Genomic DNA, 23,549 nt, shown 5'->3' on the forward strand with positions numbered 1-23,549 from the left:
GCAATAATTTAAATATTTTTTTAAAGATTTAAAATATTTTGTGGGGACTTTTTTTATGCCAAAGAATCTCGTGCTTCAAGTTTTACTGACTTTTTATGGTTTTTTTTTACATTGATGAGACCTCATAATAGATTTAGACATTTATGATAAAAGCCAGAATATATTTTTTATTCGCCACTGATGTGATCACTATTATTTACTGAAGATGACTTGGATACTTTAGTGGTCACAGTTGTTACCTGGGTACCTCCCTAACCTGTACATTTACTCCCTGTGAAAATGTATACCAAATTAAACATGACACTGGCCAGGAAGACTTTTTATTTTTAGATTTTGCTGTTTTCCTATTTTAAATTAATGTAAGACATGAAGCGTTTGACTTTAACAGGGGCACTTGTTAATGTTAATAGTGCTTTAACATTTATGGTAATTCAGTCTATAAAATAAATCTAATGCCCAGCGAACAAAATGGGTAACCGTGTCATCTCCCTCTCGCGTTGGAACTCTTTCTTTAAAACATGAACATCAAGATTTTAAGTTTTACGATGAAAAACCAAGTTTACCAACGTTCAGCTGAACATACAGTACTGGATAAAATACCCGGGTTACTAATGTTCAGCTGAACTTACAGTACTAGATAAAATACCTGGGTTACACTGAACTTACAGTACTAGATAAAATACCCGGGTTACTAATGTTCAGCTGAACTTACAGTACTAGATAAAATACCTGGGTCATGGAATCTCATCTGTAAGTTTTACTTTAATACTATCAGTTGGGACACACAACACGATGGATTTTTAAGAATCAGAATCTCCTCTTTGTTTATAAGTTTTGTATTTCTTGGAATCTCAGTCTTGTTTAAGATTTCTATATTCAGACTATTTGTATCTCAGCTCTGTATTCCCTGAACATCGTTGTATTTACTTGTATAATGTTCAGTCATGTGTATAAAAGTTGGGGCTAGAAGCTTAAGACTTCATTCTTGCATTTTGAACACATCTGTGAGTCTTATTTGCACTTATTTTAGAATATATTACATGATCATAATCTGTGAACTGTAGGGATAAAGGGAGGCTTATTAGAATGTATGAATGATAAAAATATTTGGACATGTATGTTATTTAATTTTGATGGATGTGAATAAATGGAAACTATCATTTTTTGCTTGTGTTAAGAAAAATGTACTTTTGTATAGCCTTCAAGTATGGTCATCATACAAAGATCTAATAACTCAAATTATACAGCAGCTTTTTATCTGGCTATATGGTTTTCAGTAGAGATAAATCGGACACAATATGGTTTTCAGGAGAGATAACTCTTGACACTATATGGTTTTCAGTAGAGATAACTCTTAACACTAATGGTTTTCAGTAGAGATAAATCTGACACAATATGGTTTTTAGTAGAGATAACTCTGACACTATATGGTTTTCAGTAGAGATAAATCAGACACAATATGGTTTTCAGGAGAGATAACTCTTGACACTATATCATTTTCAGTAGAGATAACTCTTAACACTAATGGTTTTCAGTAGAGATAAATCTGACACTATATGGTTTTCAGTACACATATATGGTGCTTTCTTGTTTAGTGTGTTAGGGTTGACGCCAGATTTTTTTTTTTTTTTTTTTTTCGCATGGCAGCTAGATTTTATTCCATTGTGATAGAGCCATCAGTTATTAGGTAGGTTAATCAGCTCAATCATGCCTTAGAATCAAGATGCAAGCTGAAATTTAAATTGAATGGTTTTACCTCTAAGACTGCTCTGACTGCCTGTTCATTTTTTTTTTGTCGGTAAGGTTCTACCTTGTTTCACCTGCATGAAAATGAGTAAGTACAATTAAAATCTCACGGTCTAATGTCAAAGGTCATTTGAAGACAAGCATACACGACACTGAATCATGTATATGTTATGTTTCATAACAGCTTTGAGGTGTTGTTTAGGTAGAAACATTATTATATGCTGTTTTCTGTAGCTATAACATTTGATAATTTAGATAATGCATGTATTGATAACAAATCTTTGATTTGTTAATCCTTTGAAGTATTGATTGACAGGTTATGACGAAAAAGTTGTCAGATTTCAAAATACATGGTGTCTGATTTTGATATCAAGAAAGAATATTATAAATGTACAAATAATAAAAAAAACTGTAGATATATGAAGAATTGTGTGCTGTGAAACCATGTGAATCATGTTGAATATGTGGGAAAAAGATATGTAGAAGTATGTGCTGTGAAAACATGTGAATAGTGTTGATTAGATGTAGCAGTATGGCTGTGAAAACATATGAATAGTGTTGATTAGATGTAGCAGTATGGCTGTGAAAACATATGAATAGTGTTGATTAGATGTAGCAGTATGGCTGTGAAAACATATGAATAGTGTTGAACTGTATAGAACAATGTATGTGCTGGGAAAATGTGTTCATTATTTACAGGAAATTTGTTCAGGGAAATCATAATGTGTGGACAACTGTTTGGATAAACATATTTTTTCACACACATTTTTTTCATATTACACTTTGTTACCTAATACATTTTGTAATATCAAAAGTTTATATATGCAGTGTAAAAATTGTCACACCAAATAATGAAAATATCTCATAAGTTATCAGAACTTCAGAAAAAAAGTTTGTAGGTTGAAACATGTTAATGTTCAAAATCTGTCAAAAATATGAGATGGGGTGCGAGATTCAACATCGAGGTATTGAATCAAACAAAAGATTAAAGCTTTTGTATGAATTAAAAACAATCCTGGTACAGTATGCAAGGATTTTTTTTCCGACTATTTTATATTTTGTATCTGTAAATATTGGTTAACCCCCTCTGGGACAACAACTTACATGTATATATACACATTTAATGATCTGAGAACAGCCAAAACATTCAAAGTTAGTTTTTGATTTTAAAATTAAAATCAAATTAAAATTGTAAAATGTATTGATTTTGCATCTTATTATTCCTTCACTGTGATAATTTTTCCGCAGTGGAAAATTTAAAGAAGCTCAAAACCAAGTTTTTAAAAATATTGTTAAATTATAATGCTTGACTTGTTCTCTATGTACATACAGTTACAGTAGCTGATCTACTGATCGACTTAACATTGGTGGTGGCGTATGTATAGACTGTTATAAAGCTCTGACATACTTGTTATATATCCCATAATAATCCAATCATCCACCCCAGCCAGAATATGGAGGGCCTAAATATGCATAAAGAACTTTACATTTTAAATTTTCATCATGATGCTGGCCTGTATAACTTGTATGCACAATTTCTATTTGGATGTCCTCCGATATATCCTGGAGTAAGACTGTCTAAGCCAGTATCCCCTGACCTTATTCTGACATCACCATTCATCCTTAACATCAGCACACTGATTTCAGTAGTAATTTCTAAACCCTACACATTGTTCTATCATTTACACATTTTCCTGTTAAACAGTTCCGTCACATCTTGATTTCTTTTATGTGATAGATTTGGTTTGAAATTGTCAGATACAAGTGTTTTATTTAGATCTGTATAAAAAATGCAATACCGTGGAACAATAAGTGGATCATCTTTATCATAAATGATACGATTTCCATGTAACACTGGTAACCAAAATCTAACTGAATCTCTGTTTCACTAATAGGTCTCAAAAGATTGTCACAATTCCTATGTTGTATACAAAACTTGGTGCTCTTTTATTCATATCTGATCAAATCAGTGAAATGATTAAGTGCTATTATTTGAACCTTTTAATATCAGGTTTTGTTACAATTGTTAACTTGTTGCTTTTCATTTATTGTGTATAGTGTAAAACCTTTTTACATCACCTTTTTGATGGGTTACTTCAACTTTACTCAGAGTAAAAACCCAATATAGTCTACCTAGAGTTAAACCTCTTTATAAAACCTGTTTTGATTGGTTACCTAGAGTAAAATCTCTTTAAAACAACTGTTTTGATTGGTTACCAAGACTATAAGCTCTACATTTTGCCTGTTTTGATTGTTAAAAAATCTTTTCATTAATCTCTCTTGTTAATGTACTTAGGCAAACCCCTCCACATTGTTTCCATGGACAATTTTGGCAGTATAAGAAGACTTACTTCATTCAACTTTGTTAGGAGATTGTTCTTTTAGTGCTGCTTTAACTCAACAGTCAGACCAAATATAAAAATTAAGAAATGTGATTGTATGACATATCGGGTTATCTAACAGACTGTTACCTTAACACGACCTAGGTATGTTTCTGGGTCAGTTTGTACATATACAATTGTTGTTGTGTGATTTTGTTATTATATAATTATAGCCTCACCCTTCCCACCTTGGGTAAGTGGGTAAATACCATTGTCAGTGCGTGGGTCCATAGTGGACCCCGAGGACCAGGCCTGGTCTGATAAAGTGCTGAAATCACACCTATTATTTAATCAGTTATTTTACATGTTGGAGAGTGATTAATGTTTTTATTTCGTTCATCAATTTCTACAGCACTAAGAATTGTATTAGTAGCTTCCTCTCTCATCATTTCCTAGTACCACTGTTAATCTGACCTACTACCGACCCCTGCTCCTTGTAGGATTTTCAGGATACATCAATGATTTTCTGGTTGGTCACCAACACTAGACTGATACACTTGGTGGCTGATCTAGGATCTCTGAAACCTAGAAATAGAGGGGAGCAGGGTCCCATGTACCGACTCTGACTGGAGGCACACAAAGTTCCTGTAACATTGTCTCCAGGTGAACTTTTGGTCCCATGTACCGACTCTGACTGGAGGCACACACAGTTCCTGTAACGTTGTCTCCAGGTGAACTTATTTATCCCCAATGATTCTGACTGGCTATCTGCTTTAATATTCTAGCGGAAGTGGAAGTATAAAATAGATAGGTAGTCAAAATCATCCATGTTTTATCCTCCTATCTTATTTAAAGTGCATTTTTTTTTTTTATCTTTTGTTAGCATCTTTACACCATTTATGATATTTTAACACATCTATAGACATGTATGACTCCTACTCTTTTAACATGTGGGTAGAAATGTATGACTTGTACTGTTTTAACACTTGTGTAGACATGACTTGTACTGTTTTAACACTTGTGTGGAAATGTATGACTTGTACTGTTAACACTTGTGTAGACATGACTTGTACTGTTTTAACACTTGTGTAGACATGACTTGTACTGTTTTAACACTTGTGTGGAAATGTATGACTTGTACTGTTAACACTTGTGTAGACATGACTTGTACTGTTTTAACACTTGTGTAGACATGACTTGTACTGTTTTACAATTGTGTAGAAATGTATGACTTGTACTGTTTTAACACTTGTGTAGACATGACTTGTACTGTTTTAACACTTGTGTAGAAATGTATGACTTGTACTGTTTTTACAATTGTGTAGACATGTATGACTTTTTTCTTTTATTTATTTTTTTGTATTACACATTTGTCAGATATCATCAAGCTGTTTCCTTTACTAGATGTGGAAGATAATTAATCTCTATGCAATTTTCACAACAAGTTGTATTTGACTTCTGATTGAAGTTTATAAGTCATGTTTGAATACAAAGACTTTTGACATTTAGTCACAAGGGACCTATTTCCATTCCAGAAACCTACAAACCCCTGTGAATTAAAACACTCTGTGACAGAACACCATGTGTGAGCTTGTTGTACCACTAACTTTTGTTACTGACACTAAAACATGGACAATTTAGTATAAATGTTTTCCTTTGGTGTTTTCTTACTGTTAATATGAAGTGTAAACTTCTTCATTGAAGTCATGTGCTTGTTGTCTGATTTTATACTGTATATATTGTACATAGCTAGCTCACTCACATCGCATCAGGTGAACTGTGTTCATTGCACATGTGAGCACTTTTTTTTTAAGGATTGAGAGTGAGCCGTATCATTTTTTGTCATGTTCTTTTGGGCGATTATCCTGTGGTACATGTTCCCTAGGGTGATTATCGTGTGGTACATGTTCTCTGGGGTGATTATTTTGTGGTACATGTTCTCAGGGGTGATTATCGTGTGGTACATGTTCTCTGGGGTGATTATTATGTGGAACATGTTCTCAGGGGTGATTATCGTGTGGTACATGTTCCCTAGGGTGATTATCCTGTGGTACATGTTCTCTGGGGTGATTATCCTGTGGTAACTGTTCTCTGGGGTGATTGTTATGTGGTACATGTTCTCAGGGGTGATTATCATGTGGTACATGTTCTCTGGGGTGATTATTATGTGGAACATGTTCTCAGGGGTGATTATCGTGTGGTACATGTTCCCTAGGGTGATTATCCTGTGGTACATGTTCTCTGGGGTGATTATCCTGTGGTAACTGTTCTCTGGGGTGATTATCATGTGGTACATGTTCTCAGGGGTGATTATCATGTGGTACATGTTCTCTGGGGTGATTATTATGTGGTACATGTTCTCAGGGGTGATTATCTTGTGGTACATGTTCTCCAGGGTGATTATCCTGTGGTAACTGTTCCCAGGGGTGATTATTATGTAGTACATATTTTCTGGGGTGATTATCCTGTGGTACATGATCCCTGGGGTGATTATTATGTGGTACATGTTCCCAGGGGTGATTATTATGTGGTACATGTTCCCAGGGGTGATTATTATGTGGTACATGTTCTCTGGGGTGATTATCCTGTGGTACATGTTCTCTGGGGTGATTATCCTGTGGTACATGTTCCCAGGGGTGATTATCCTGTGGTACATGTTCCCAGGGGTGATTATCCTGTGGTACATGATCCCTGGGGTGATTATTATGTGGTACACATTCTCCAGGGTGATTATTATGTGGTACATGTTCTCTGGGGTGATTATCCTGTGGTACATGTTCCCAGGGGTGATTATCGTGTGGTACATGTTCTCTGGGGTGATTATCGTGTGGTACATGTTCTCTGGGGTGATTATCCGGTAGTACATGTTCCCTAGGGTGATTATCCTGTAGTACATGTTCCCTAGATTGATTTTCCTGTGGTACATGTTCCCTGGGGTGATTATCCTGTGGTACACGTTCCCTGGGGTGATTATCCTGTGGTACACGTTCTCTGGGGTGATTATCATGTGGTACATGTTCCCTGGGGTAATTATCATGTGGTACATGTTCCCTGGGGTGATTATCCGGTAGTACATGTTCCCAGGGGTGATTATCCTGTGGTACATGTTCCCTGGGGTGATTATCCTGTGGTACATGTTCTCTGGGGTGATTATCCTGTGGTACACGTTCCCTGGGGTGATTATCCTGTAGTACATGTTCTCTAGGGTGATTATCGTGTGGTACATGTTCTCTGGGGTGATTATCCTGTGGTACATGTTCTCTGGGGTGATTATTATGTGGTACATGTTCCCCGGGGTGATTATCCTGTCGTACATGTTCTCTGGGGTGATTATCCTGTAGTACATGTTCCCTGGGGTGATTATCCTGTGGTACATGTTCTCTGGGGTGATTATCCTGTGGTACATGATCCCTGGGGTGATTATTATGTGGTACATGTTCCCAGGGGTGATTATCCTGTGGTACATGTTCCCCAGGGTGATTATCCTGTGGTACATGTTCCCAGGGGTGATTATCCTGTAGTACATGTTCCCCAGGGTGATTATCCTGTTGTACATGTTCTCTGGGGTGATTATCCTGTGGTACATGTTCCCAGGGGTGATTATCCTGTGGTACATGTTCCCTGGGGTGATTATCGTGTGGTACATGTTCCCTGGGGTGATTATCGTGTGGTACATGTTCCCTGGGGTGATTATCCTGTGGTACATGTTCTCTGGGGTGATTATCCTGTGGTACATGTTCCCAGGGGTTATTATCCTGTAGTACATGTTCCCTGGGGTGATTATCGTGTGGTACATGTTCTCTGGGGTGATTATCCTGTGGTACATGTTCTCTGGGGTGATTATCCTGTGGTACATGTTCCCATGGGTTATTATCCTGTAGTACATGTTCCCAGGGGTGATTATCCTGTGGTACATGTTCCCTGGGGTGATTATCGTGTGGTACATGTTCTCTGGGGTGATTATCGTGTGGTACATGTTCTCTGGGGTGATTATCCTGTGGTACATGTTCCCAGGGGTGATTATCGTGTGGTACATGTTCTCTGGGGTGATTATCCTGTGGTACATGTTCTCTGGGGTGATTATCCTGTAGTACATGTTCCCCAGGGTGATTATCGTGTGGTACATGTTCTCTGGGGTGATTATCCTGTGGTACATGTTCCCAGGGGTGATTATCCTGTAGTACATGTTCCCATGGGTTATTATCCTGTGGTACATGTTCCCAGGGGTGATTATCCTGTGGTACATGTTCCCATGGGTTATTATCCTGTGGTACATGTTCCCTGGGGTGATTATCGTGTGGTACATGTTCTCTGGGGTGATTATCCTGTGGTACATGTTCCCAGGGGTTATTATCCTGTAGTACATGTTCCCTGGGGTGATTATCGTGTGGTACATGTTCTCTGGGGTGATTATCCTGTGGTACATGTTCTCTGGGGTGATTATCCTGTGGTACATGTTCCCATGGGTTATTATCCTGTAGTACATGTTCCCAGGGGTGATTATCCTGTGGTACATGTTCCCTGGGGTGATTATCGTGTGGTACATGTTCTCTGGGGTGATTATCGTGTGGTACATGTTCTCTGGGGTGATTATCCTGTGGTACATGTTCCCAGGGGTGATTATCGTGTGGTACATGTTCTCTGGGGTGATTATCCTGTGGTACATGTTCTCTGGGGTGATTATCCTGTAGTACATGTTCCCCAGGGTTATTATCCTGTGGTACATGTTCCCAGGGGTGATTATCCTGTGGTACATGTTCCCATGGGTTATTATCCTGTGGTACATGTTCCCAGGGGTGATTATCCTGTAGTACATGTTCCCTGGGGTGATTATCGTGTGGTACATGTTCCCTAGGGTGATTATCGTGTGGTACATGTTCTCTGGAGTGATTATCCTGTGGTACATGTTCCCAGGGGTGATTAACGTGTGGTACATGTTCTCTTGGGTATTTTTCTTCTGTGGTACAATATAAATGTTACTACAGAGCTGTACATTTATTTGATTTAAGTAAAGGAAAGTCATGTCAAATAAAAACAAATGAAATTAAAAAAATAAGAAAATTTGATAGTTCATGATTGTTGTTTGTCTATTTAACCTACTCTAAAACTATGGAGGGTAAATAATATTGGGGGTACCAGGATAATTAAACATTTGTATACTGTAAATCACTTAGAATTCACAACTACAGGTACTTTATTTTGCAAACTTACCTCTTCAGGATATTCACAAATACATAGTTTTGCTGAAGCTGATCTAGAAATGACTGTTAATTCGCGAGTGATGAGCTATTTAAGTCATGGACTCTGCAAGACTCCTATATCGGTAACGGATAGCTTGGTCGCAATCCAGTGGAGTTATTTTCATACAAAAAGTTGTGAAGGATTTCAATTCGCGATTGGCTCACCTTGTATATTGGCACAAAAATAAATCCAAGGTGAAATATAAGTGATTTACAGTATATCCTGGCTACTGATATTAAACTAAAATGCAAGTTCTAAAAATAAAAAATAAAAAGGAAGAAGAATGAATATAGATGGATGAAGGAACAGAAGACATGGTAGGTTCTTCTCTAAGGTGTTAAAAAAATGTACACAATAACTACAATGTTATGTAGGAGTGAGAAAGCTGACAAGTACCCACTGTAATAACAGGCATCAAGGGTAATAACTTTTCTAAGAATGGAAATGATTTCCAAAACAAAATTCTAAAAATTCAACATTGTACTGTTGTTGATTACATTGTAGTATGAAATGTTTGTCCTGGAAAATGACAAAACAAAGGCTTGATGAATATCACATTAAATCAGTTTAATTGTGGTCCAGATACAGTATATATCACAGTAAATGTTAAAGATATGTAGGTAGTAACAACTATTTCAGGCAACAATGGTCTGACAGGAATAACACGTGTCTATACAACATATGTAAAATCTGTATGAAAATGATTTATAAATATTAACTTCAGTGATAAATCCATCAAACTTACCTTCTCATATTCAAAGCCTAAACACATATACTTTACTTCTAATCTGTCCATTGCACAACGGGAAAATTCCAACTTCTTACACTCCAAAGTTGAGTAAGCTGTAACTGTTGGGTGTGGTCAGAAATATTCCAGAAGGTTTTCAACAGGAAGAGGTTGTGGTTGCTGGTACACCTCACCTAACTAATGGCTGATAGTCCCTAATAGTGTCCATCAGCCTCATTTTATAGCTTCTCTGTATATAAACCTCAATACTGACCAAGCATCAACAGCATTCAAGGCCATTTAGTCTTACTTGATAAAAGTGATGAAGCTCTCATAATCAAACAACATTATTTCCATTGAATTTTTAAAACATCCATACTTGTAAGTTGTAAAAATTAATTATGTTGGACTTAATGGTAATTTATAGACAGATTTGCTATTTCTTCAAACTGCAAATACAATAGCTCCAAAAACAGCTGATTGTAAACTCTACAACAAATTTCTAGTGAAAATATGAACCAGAAATTGTGGATGTGAGTGCCACTTGACCAGTGCTTTCTATGACACTGACCCACTGACCCTACCGGTCAGTGGTATTAACACCTTCCAGAGCAACTCTAGGTTTTTTTTTCTGCTTACTAAACAAACTTTGGATCAGTGCTAATTCAACAGCTGTTATCATGATTGTAAGGTCTATAATTTATTCTGTGTCATTCACTACACATCAGTGAAAGTTTTGTTGTTTTTGAAATTTTTCTAAAAGGTCCTCAATTCAGTCCCCAACAAAACTACACAGCCTCCATCATTCGCCACTGTGTTGCTTGCATCTGATTGGCTCCTGCCTGCAGTTGGTTCCATGACTTTCTGTGGGTCTTCAGTGCCATCTGTAAAAGAAGAACAAAATGTGAATAAGACATTGCTGAAAGTTGGTAAGGTTCCATTATGATTTTTGAAGGAACAACATGTTATGCATTCACCATACTTTCTTGCCTATTGCCCGCTTCTTTAGATTGTCTGCACAAGGTAAATAATTGTTTTATTAGCTCACATGGCATGAAATACCAGTGAGCTTATGGTATGGAGTAGTCATACATACATTGTCCATCAGCTTTTAACATGTAGAGAATTTTTAAAATCTAAGCAACTGGGTACTGATATATGGCCAGGGGGTATCTAGGACAAATTGTTATAAAGTTTCCTAATCTAACTGACCTTGACCTATTTTCAAGTAGGGAAAATACTTTGAAAATCTACTTCTCAATTTCTTGAACACATAGAGGCCTGATATTTGCCAGCAGGTATCTAGGTAAGGTTTGGTTTGGTTTATTTTGTTTAACGTCCTATTAACAGCTAAGGTCATTTAAGGACGGCCTCCCGTGCGTGCGACATGTATGCGTGTGGTGAGTGCGTATGTGTGTTTTGGGAGGCTGCGGTATGTTCGTGTTAAGTCTCCTTGTGATAGGCCGGAACTTTTGCCGATTTATAGTGCTATCTCACTGAAGCATACTGCCGAAGACACCCAGCAGCACACCCCACCCGGTCACATTATACTGACAACGGACGAACCAGTCGTTCCACTCCAACTATGCTGAGCGCTAAGCAGGAGTAGCAACTACCATTTTTAAAGACTTTGGTATGTCTCATCTAGATAAGAGTGCTCTGAAATCAAGTGACCTTGACCTATCTCTATTTTCAAGGTCACAGTGGTGAAATATGTATAAACACTTCAAGAATCTTCTTCCCAAACATCACTGACATAAAGTCAACATGAAAACTAGAAATACAATGTATAGTATTTGTCATTATTTCATAGTATAAGTAAATATTATCCATGTGAGTGATTGAGGCCCACTGGGACTCTTGTTGATTAAAGTGTGCACCTTATGAATGGTCTGAACAAGAAAATCAATGTTAATTGTCAGTTGTGCATGTCCTTGACAACCTACATGGTGAGAGACAATTCCTAATGTAGGCAAACCCCTCCACATTATTTCTATGGACAATTTTGGCAGTATAAGAAGACTACATTTTGTCAGGAGATTGTACTTTTAGTGCTGGTTTTCTAACAGACACATTACATTGATGTTAACCACCACTTTAGAGTAATAAAAGCTGAAAACAAATCAAGACCTATGATCAACATGACATCAGGTTTCAGTTACCTCAGCTATTTCAACCTTCCTTTCCCAGCTCCGCACTTTCTTCTGCAGTTCGTACAAATCGGCTTTTTCTGTGACGTAGTCCATTACTTCTGGTACTCTATAATCTGCCAGTTGTTGGCGTAGCTTTCTGTTTATTTTCTCTGCTTTTGCACGTTCCTGGAAAAGTGAAATGGATCTCTATAAAGCTATACCCTGACAAAGATCTGAAGGATTGTGTGAAACAGTGATTATGGGGTTTTACAATTACATTGACCATACACAGTATATATATAGAACCTTAGTACAGCTACACACAGTATATATAGAACATTAATACAGCTACACAGTATATATAGAACCTTAGTACAGCTACACACAGTATATATAGAACCTTAGTACAGCTACACAGTATATATAGAACCTTAGTACAGCTACACAGTATTTATAGAACCTTAGTACAGCTACACAGTATTTATAGAACCTTAGTTCAGCTACACAGTATATATATAGAACCTTAGTACAGCTACACAGTATATATAGAACCTTAGTACAGCTACACAGTATATATAGAACCTTAGTACAGCTACACACAGTATATATATAGAACCTTAGTACAGCTACACAGTATATATATAGAACCTTACTACAGCTACACAGTATATATAGAACCTTAGTACAGCTACACAGTATATATATAGAACCTAAGTACAGCTACACAGTATATATATAGAACCTTAGTACAGCTACACAGTATATATAGAACCTTAGTACAGCTACACACAGTATATATATATAGAACCTTAGTACAGCTACACACAGTATATATATAGAACCTTAGTACAGCTACACACAGTATATATATAGAACCTTAGTACAGCTACACAGTATACCGTATTTGACCTAATAAGGGCGCAGGGCGCGGGTAATTGACAGTGGGGGTGCCCTTATTAAGATTAGTTATTCTGAAGTTTTATGAAACAGACTATACCTTATAGCAGAATACCCAAGGTTGTGGAAACGGTAAAATATTCAGTCATAAAAATATTCCAGATGAGGATGTCTATTCATTATCATATATTAAGCTTAAACATCACTTGAATACTCATGTAAACTTGTAAACTATGCCAGCTGATCTTTAGACCAGAGAACGTGTGTTCCACCATTTATGTTCAAATGGAACTCTTTTGTGTTCTATTTATAGAAACAGGTGATTTCCCCGATCATATCAGACATCGTTTTCTTTGACCAAATAATTGATTAGCAATGTCTTTTACTAGCTTTCTGTTCTGAACAAAAGTTATTTATCAACAAGAATGAAGTCTTTACTTTATCTTCAAATAAAGATGGTAAGTTATTATTTGTATGTATGTTTAGTTTTGGGTGCTCTTTGCACTGACATGTCATCTGTAGCCTGTAGGAATACACAAAATGTGGCGAAAACATGTGTTCCAGTTACTTAATTTGCTGAAGAAAATTGAACACATAAAGTAGCAAAATATTTCACATGAATTATTACTTTTGAACACCATTTTGACACTCATTCAAAGATTTATTTCCTTGAAAAAAGGTAGGGGCGCCCTTATTAGGGCAGGCGCCCTTATTAGGTCAAATACGGTATATATAGAACCTTAGTACAGCTACACACAGTATATATATATAGAACCTTAGTACAGCTACACACAGTATATATAGAACCTTAGTACAGCTACACAGTATATATATAGAACCTTAGTACAGCTACACAGTATATATATATAGAACCTTAGTACAGCTACACACAGTATATATAGAACCTTAGTACAGCTACACAGTATATATAGAACATTAGTACAGCTACACAGTATATATAGAACCTAGTAAGTACAGCTACACAGTATATATAGAAGAACCTTGCTACAGCTACACAGTATATAATACTAGACCTTAGTACAGCTACAACATATATATATAGAACCTTAGTGGAAAAAGTTTGGGAAAAAAAAACCAAAAAAGTAAAAGAAAATAAAGGGGGGAAGAAAATTAAAAAGAAAAGCCCCGGGGTTTTAAAAAAGAAAAAAAAAATTATACGAAAATAAAAAGAAATGTAATAAATTTAAAAACCAGAAATAAAAGAATAAAAAATGAAAAACCCGTAAATATTAAAAAAGAAAAATTGCCCAAAAAGAAATTGAAAGTCGACAAGTAAAAGCCTTGACAGTAAAAATTATTGAAAATTTTTAAGAAAGAAAAGGGGGGTTAACGTGTTTGAAAATTTAGTAAAGATTATTAAAAATTTAAAAAAACAAGATTGAAAGAAAAAAGTAAAAAATTTCAGACAAGTAAAGTTGGTCACAAAAATGAACCAGGAAATAATTTGGGAAATAGTAAGACAAAATAAGAACAGTAAGCCAAAGATAAAGAATATAAAGGAAAAAATTAAAATTAGAACCCCTTTAAAAGGCCAAAATTTCAGTAAATAATTATATAGAACATTAGTACAGCTACACAGTATATATAGAACATTAGTACAGCTACACAGTATATATAGAACATTAGTACAGCTACACAGTATATATAGAACATTAGTACAGCTACACAGTATATATAGAACATTAGTACAGCTACACAGTATATATAGAACATTAGTACAGCTACACAGTATATATAGAACATTAGTACAGCTACACAGTATATATAGAACATTAGTACAGCTACACAGTATATATAGAACATTAGTACAGCTACACAGTATATATAGAACATTAGTACAGCTACACAGTATATATAGAACCTAAGTACAGCTACACAGTATATATAGAACCTTAGTACAGCTACACAGTATATATAGAACCTTAGTACAGCTACACAGTATATATATAGAACATTAGTACAGCTACACAGTATATATATATAGAACCATAGTACAGCTACACAGTATATATAGAACATTAGTACAGCTACACAGTATATATAGAACATTAGTACAGCTACACAGTATATATAGAACATTAGTACAGCTACACAGTATATATAGAACACTAGTACAGCTACACAGTATATATATATATAGAACATTAGTACAGCTACACAGTATATATATATAGAACCATAGTACAGCTACACAGTATATATAGAACCTTAGTACAGCTACACAGTATATATAGAACCTTAGTACAGCTACACAGTATATATATAGAACATTAGTACAGCTACACAGTATATATAGAACCTTAGTACAGCTACACAGTATATATAGAACATTAGTACAGCTACACAGTATATATATAGAACATTAGTACAGCTACACAGTATATATAGAACCTTAGTACAGCTACACAGTATTTATAGAACCTTAGTACAGCTACACAGTATTTATAGAACCTTAGTACAGCTACACAGTATATATAGAACCTTAGTACAGCTACACAGTATATATAGAACCTTAGTACAGCTACACAGTATATATAGAACATTAGTACAGCTACACAGTATATATAGAACCATAGTACAGCTACACAGTATATATATATATATAGAACCTTAGTACAGCTACACAGTATACAGTATATATATATATATATAGAACATTAGTAAGATACTCACCACTTCCACCACCTTTGTTTCAGCATCTATTCTTGTCAGCAGGTCGTTCCTGGCTGTGATTTCAGATTTTAATCTCTCGGACTCCATCGTTAATGTATGTAGCTTTTTCTACAAAATGAACCAGATATTAAACTGAATTTTCATGCAGAATATTTACACAAAAACATTAACATATAATGCCTGATATGTATTACTAGTACCAACACCAAAAACATAAAAAATATCTCTATACCATATTCGTGTCAACTTGATGTAACTTGCCCTATATAACTTATTTTTATCACATAAGGCCAGGTTACACTCTTTACTGTGCTATAAATAGTTTCCTTGGTCCAATAAGATATGCCTCCTCTCACCTTGTATGAGTTGAGGACCTGTAGTGTCTTGCCAGCCATTAGCTTTAATCGGAGCAGGTCCTGATTCCTCTCATCTATCTTCTCCAAATACTGCTGGTTTTCTATCTTGAGTTGATTAAAGTCCACCTCATGTAAGACCTCTCCCATCTCTTCTTTCTAAGTTATTGACAAAGAGTGCCATTTTAAACTGTCACAGAAATGTCTCTAAATAAGCTATTTAAGGCTGGAGATGATGGTGATGTGATTTATAACTTTGATATAATACTGTTTTCTTCATGATACCGACAATCATATGTCAATCATCTATATCAGTTTCAAAATCATTGCTGAGTAGAAATATGAAAACAATTTACAATATCTACACCTCATCAATTGCAATATCTACCTGTTTCAGCTGTAGATGTAACTTTTTCTTCTGCACTTTCAATGTTGAATTTTTCAGGCGTAGCTTTTCAACTAAGGCATCCTGTTCAGCAGGAAAATAAAACAAGAATAATGATAAATCATTCACAATGATTTCTAAAAAATCAAACTATGACATAACATCTAACTACTAACCCAGACATTTATATACCAAGACAATGAAGCATGGTATTACACAAATACAAAATGAGAGTATAAATCCCATAATAATATATGTCAGTATTGGTTATGTGTAATCATACATGGTTTTTTCTCTCAGCTATTAAAATTCTCATAAAAATACACTAAATCTTATCATCCTTTTGCAATCACAACAATTAACACATACTAATAATATGTTTTTAATCACAGATTGTATTAACTTACTCGAGATCTTAGTTTGTCCTCAAAGTACCGTACAACTTTCTCCGCCATAACTGTTGCTGTTCTAGCATTGACCGAACCTTTCAATATGTCTCGATCAAATTCATAAGACTCTTTCTTGGTTTCCGCTAATCTTAAATCTGCTTCTTCCATTATGGCCTGCAATCAGTGCAAAATTCAAAAATGTTATATAGTCTTACCCGTATTGATGATATACACTGTACATGCAAGTACATGTATATGAAATTTAAAAAAATGTAGACACATCAAAAGAAAATATTTTGTCATTGCTGAATTAAGAATTTTAAGAATTTGTTGATAAAATAGAATAGCCATCAGCATACTAACTTCTTGCAATAAATTAATAAATGATTACTTTAAGAATTAGAGCTAAGTACTAAGTAGTAGCTTAAAAAATAGATATAACTCAGACCTACCTTAAATGTATCAAGAATCTTTTCACAGTTTTCTTTCAATTTTTCAATTTCTTCTTTGAGTTCATCAATTTCTTTTTGCGCAATGTCACATTTCTGCTCTGTGTTAAGGCGCATCGAAGACTTATCAATGTTACTACTTCTAGATTTTGACCTCTTCCTGTTCACACCCCGCATCACATCCTGGTTGGAAGCTGATGGAATGACTCCTGTTGTGGCAGCACCCTGTCCTGGAGCTCCCAAAGCATCTTTTGTCTCATTTCTTTTGAGATATTTCTCAAACATCTGTGTTTCTGTTGCAAGAACGTCATTTTCTTTTCTGAAAAAAGTTAAAGGAAGTGATATATATGAAAGAAAAAATATGCTTTCAGAAAAATATTTGTCTATTGAAAGCAAAATATGACTCTCTCTCTCAAATGAGTTTGCAAGGCCAAAGCATTTATGAGGATCATTGGCATAACTGATAAAATAAGAAAAATGTCTTCTTTTTTTTTTAGGCCAAGGGAAAACAACTACACTGGGTAAATTTACCCATAAGTGATAAAGAAATAAATAGGGCTAGATTGAACCTTGACATATTGAATTTAAAAAAATTGTTTTTCTTCTAACATGGCAAATGGTCTGCCCTTCAGTTTTATAAGGGCATCATTTTTTTTTTTTTTTTACAAAATGTTGATCAAATCTCCCCAAACATCTGTTAATGATCTACACATCAGGATAGGTCACTTAGATGGAAATAAGTTTGTGTATCAGTTGGTAACAAGGAAACGCAACACAATGAAGACATTTTGTGAAATTCGTCTAAATGTTTTGGCTGCTGTGTAGCTGTCATCAGGACAAAGATTTACTTCGGCTAGCACCTTAGGTACAGAAATGTGGTACAAGTTTTGAAGATTACATTATGGCATCATCTTAGTTATGATCTATTATAGTTGAAAAATTCAAGAAAATTCTGTACACACTCTGTATAATAACTGTTTCCGTTGAACTGCCTAGAATGTTCGTGTGATTATTGATTAGTTTTTGGAAAGAAAGATTACGGCAGTTGTGTTTGATCACTAGAGGTAGAACTGCCTGATACTCATTGAGATCGGTGGTCTCAACTCTTGAACAATGATGCTCTCCGATTGCTCTATGTGTTTTGTTTAGCTTGCATAATACTATCTGTTAATACAAGTTTTAACAGGTAACCTCTAGCTGTTGAGGAAATTGGTCTTGAGAACCCCACATTGTTTGTTGACAACAGTTGGTAACTGAAACCATCTTGAAACTTCAATGATTTTTGAGAATTGCAGCATTTAAAAACAAACTTTCAAATCTTTTTCGGTAAACTGTCTACTTATATTTATCCATTACAAAATACAGGAATATTTAATCCATGGCATGTCATATGATGATCACAGATTATGTATATTAAAGTCTATTTTTATTTAAATACAAACAGCAATTACAACACTAAATATATACAATAAATCACTGAAAAAATATAGGTTTATTGGGTCTCCCCAAAAAATTAAAATGGTGTCCATTGATGAAACTGCTCTGATTTTTTTTTCTCATACTGGCATGTCATATATTAGTCATAGGAAATTATATATACTGAATGTGTTGAGAGCCAAATGAAAATTATAACAGACATCATCCAACACCAGATTTCTATTATAATTCCAATGACCTCAAACTGATGACTGGTCAATGGTTAACAGAATAACAAACAGAATATATTGTAGGCCTACTGTAGTACCACCACAATTTATATTTACAGTAGGCATACCGAGTAAGTTACCTTTTGATTTTACATGACTAAACGTTAAAAATTAGCTAACTTACGCAAAACTTAAAAGAAATCCAACAAACGTAACATTTAAAACTGCTGATAGTGTAAATGTCCAAATTATTGGTAAATAGCATGACCCCCCTAACAGCTGGTGTATCCATACAGTACAGTAAATGCTTTCATTTAGCATATTTTGTGTGTATTGCAGTAACGTAATATAATGACCATTCAAAACCCATATACACGTATAACACGCATCGCTTCTCCTAAAAATAGCTGGCAGCACTTACAGCATTTCCTCAACCATGTGAAAAAGTTGTTCATCTGACATATCCTGCAGTGGATCGTCCCCAGCATCATTGCTGGTATCGAGACTCATTGACTCCGAGTCGGCCATTTTTATGCTTTCTTGTTGCTAATGGAAAACATCCGGGGATATTTCAATGGGCGACAACTCTTCTAGACTGGCTCCTAAAAAGAAGGTATCACGCATGCAAGGTTTATGCAAAGGAAACGTAATGAACAAGCACCTTTGTAATATATATCGATTTAGTAAATTAGTTCTTTATTAACTAAAGGCCCTAAGGCATATTGGTATAAAAGATGTATAGCATCAAATATGATTAATTAAGAAATAATTAACGAAGATTCGTGTATTGTTGCAGGATATACAACGAGGACGAGGATATTTTGCAATTAATCAATAACGAAGGCCGCAGGCCTGAGTTATTAATTAAAATTGCAAAATATCCGAGTCCGAGTTGTATATCCTTTTTTTTTTTAAATTTTCAAAATCAATGCCATATGATAGATGCTCTTGATCGTAGTACTGTATTGCCTGTATATTTCATCAAGAAATAATGCAATACTCAAGAAATAAATTACAAGGTTTTTCTCGGGGTTTCCTTGCTGTTTTTCTATTAGAAAGAGGTCGATCTCATAACTAAACAGTACATGGTAGAATAGAAATAATCAACTTTGACTCGTGTATTGTTGCAGGATATACAACGAGGACGAGGATATTTTGCAATTAATCAATAACGAAGGCCGCAGGCCTGAGTTATTAATTAAAATTGCAAAATATCCGAGTCCGAGTTGTATATCCTGCAACAATACAAGAGTCAAAGTTGATTATTAGCTGTGACTCACGAGCGTGTATTATTGGCACGAGCGTGGGTTATTGGAAAAAATAATACATGGTTTTAAACCAATCAAAACTGGCGTTGCATAGCAAACATGGTAGAACATGAAATAAAGATGTCTACTGTAAAGGAAACATTCATATTCACAATGAAGATATTTTCAAAACAGGGAACTTGGACTAATTCACACATACAAGATCCAAGATTTTACTCGTAATGCCACACGTCTACTAGTTTCTACATCTGCTATGTCAAACTAATTAAGTTATTGACAGGAATCACAGGATACCAATTCAATTCAATTCAATTCAATTCAATAATCATTGAGATCATATTCTGTACCAAAATTGACAATATCAGTACTGCCGGGATACACAAGACTTAGATTGGATTAAAAAATCATTTAGTTCCACTATCTGAATTAGGTTTTTATGACTTAATTTGGACATTGAGTTTAAAATATTGTTGGTTTATTGGTACATGCTATTTTTTTTTTATTAGTCCAGAGATAAAGCCAATTCAAGGATCACTTAGAGATGTAAATGGGAAGTCACTTTGACATTTGTCTCGGTTTTGTACGGTAATTGGGCCGATCCTGGGGCCGTATAAATATATAGGCTCTAAGAATAAATTACCATATAATTCCATGACATGTAACGGCCTAAAAGGCCTGTAAAAGCCTATATTTTATACCCCTCATTCCCTAGTGATCGAAGAACGTCAAATACCTCCACGAATAACGAGTTTCGAGACGCATTAATGATAGTTAGTAGCCTGCTAAAATGAATGGCTATCTAATTTGATTAAATGAATGACATTTACCCACTTTTAAAGTGATGAGGGTAATATGATGTGTCAATTTTATTTAAAATAGATCCTTCTGAGAAGCATACTAGCATACCGGATCGAATTAACGACTTTGATCTATGAAAGAAGTCATCAAAATAGAAAACAAAGAAGAAGAAAACTGAATAATCAAGAGACCGAATTAAGGCCATGCTAATTATGTTTCGTCAAGAATAACTATTTATCAACTGCTCATGAATAACTTTGATACACTTAAGTTCAACACAAGAAAGTATTGTATTGTGTATTGGATATGTGTATTGTATATTTATGATGTATATTGTGTATCATATATTTTGTGTATTTTGATGTATTATGCTTTGTGTAATGCTTTGTCTATTGCATTTTTTATGTATTGTATCGTCTATTGCGTTGTCTAGTATTGTATTGTCTATTATGATGTTTATTGTATTGTCTATTATGATGTTTATTGTATTGTCTATTATGATTTTCATTGTATTGTTTATTACATTGTCTATGTTATTTATTGTAATGTCTATTGCATTGTCTATGATGTTTATTGTAATGTCTATTGCATTGTCTATCGTTTTGTATATTGTATTTTGTACGTAGTGTTAAGTTCTATTGATAAGACCTGTACAAAAAGGTCCTAAGTCCGACCCAGGAAATTACCGCCCAGTGAGTCTCACAAGTATCATAGCTAAATCACTGGAAAAACTAATTCGAGAGAGTATTGTACAACGTAGGCAAATAGATTACTTATTCAGTAACAATTAATTTGGTTTCGTGCCGGGAAGATAAAAAACACTCCAAATGTTAACAGTTCTTGACGAATGGATACAGATAAAGGAGTCTATACAGATGTAATTTACATGTACTTTATGAAGACTTTTGACAAGGTACCCCATCGTCGCCTCATGCACAAAATCAGAGACTTGTATATCAGGATATACAAGTCTCTAACAAAATGTACAAATATGGAACCAGTCATAAAACTGTAAAATATTTACTGTACATTTCCTGAGCAATAGACACCAAAGAGTTGTTTTTAATGGAGCCACATCGAAATCCCACGACGTGCTCAGTGGAATTCCTCCAGGACTTGAGTGTGTTAGGGCCAATCCATTTCGGAGAACACAATATTTTGCCATGCCATTTACTCGCAGATGACACAAAATTATAGATCGCAAAATAAGAAATGACAACTATATACGCACTATGCAATCGGATTTAGATAAAATTCAGAAGTGGTCGAATGATTAGTTATTGGAATTCCATCCCAACAAATGTAAGATACTTCATATTAAAGGATCAGGTCACCGTGAATATAAACTCAAATGACAAAACGGAGAACAATTCACATTAGAACATATTTTATTGGAAAAGATGATTTGGGCATAACAGTAGATGGTCAGTAGGACTTCCGTACGCATATGCAAAACGCTATTAATAAAGCAAATTCGGTACTGGGCATCATCAGAAGAATTTTTTTGTACATAGATGAATTCATGTTTAAACAATTGTTCAGGGCATTAGTCAGACCATATTTGGAATACGCGGCGTGTGCATGGAACCCCTACAAACAGAGGTCGGAATATCAACATGATAGAAAATGTGCAACGAAGAGCCATAAACTCGTCCCAGGACTGAAGGAGCTAACAGAAGTTAAATCTCCCTACACTGAATTATTGGAGGATGCGAGGGGACTTAATCACAATTTTTAAAATAATTAATAACTTTTTTGATAACAGAGTAACCTCAAACTTATTTTCATTTGATATCAGCCATCGACTCAGGGGCCATAGTTTTAAGATGTATAAAAACCGCTGTAATACAGAACTGAGAATGAACTTTTTTTTACATATAGAGTGGTTGATACACGGAATAGTCCCACAACACATGTTAACGTTCAATAATTATTCAATTTGAAAAAACAAGTGGTTGGTCACTCCAGGGATGTAATATATGATTATTGATATTCTGTTGTATACAATGTTTTTAAATATTTTTATTTTTTTTTTGTGTGTGAAATATTAACTGATATGGACATAGAGGCTTTTATCCTGCGTCCATTAAATTCCATTAAATAAGATTCCTTTACATAATCAATGCACTAAAGTGAATAGCTATGGCGCGGGAAGGATGTCATAATTAAATATTTTTGCCTAAGCAAAAATATTTCTGCCTAGGCAATATTCGATTTTTGCCTAGGCAAAAATAATTTTGTTTCGATTATTGCCTAGGCAAAAATCGTATTTTTCCTAGGCAGAAATCAAATTTTGCCTAAGCAGAAATCGAATTTTGCCTAAGCAGAAATATTTTATATTTTTTTCATATTAAAAATATTTAATTAAGACATCCTTCCCGCGCCATAAAATATCAGGCTACATATGGTAACTTAGGGTCATGAATCGTGGTGAAGACTAACAAACGCATAGCCTTATGTCCAATGCTAAAAAAATGATAGGCTTGAAAACAACATTGATACA

The 23,549-nt window shown here is 34.9% G+C and overlaps 2 protein-coding genes across 2 annotated transcripts; both read right to left on the reverse strand.

Moving 5' to 3' along the window:
- Positions 1 to 5,213: 5,213 nt before the first annotated feature.
- LOC117337453 (sporozoite surface protein 2-like) lies at positions 5,214 to 9,043 on the reverse strand (the record flags this gene model as incomplete). Its single annotated transcript, XM_033898442.1, has 1 exon — positions 5,214 to 9,043. A coding segment is annotated over one exon (2,616 nt), but the record flags the coding sequence as incomplete, so codon positions are not given.
- An 811-nt stretch (positions 9,044 to 9,854) lies between these two features.
- LOC117337454 (coiled-coil domain-containing protein 113-like) lies at positions 9,855 to 19,545 on the reverse strand. Its single transcript, XM_033898443.1, has 8 exons — positions 19,402 to 19,545; positions 17,338 to 17,653; positions 16,904 to 17,059; positions 16,500 to 16,580; positions 16,115 to 16,270; positions 15,759 to 15,866; positions 12,198 to 12,353; positions 9,855 to 10,919 (listed from the first exon to the last, which is right to left on the reverse strand). Exons 1-8 carry the CDS (start codon positions 19,506 to 19,508, stop codon positions 10,824 to 10,826), a joined length of 1,176 nt encoding a protein of 391 aa, XP_033754334.1. The 5' UTR covers positions 19,509 to 19,545; the 3' UTR covers positions 9,855 to 10,823.
- Positions 19,546 to 23,549: the final 4,004 nt, after the last annotated feature.

This window comes from Pecten maximus, chromosome 11 (assembly GCF_902652985.1).
Source record: "Pecten maximus chromosome 11, xPecMax1.1, whole genome shotgun sequence".
Taxonomy (NCBI): Eukaryota; Metazoa; Mollusca; class Bivalvia; order Pectinida; family Pectinidae; genus Pecten; species Pecten maximus.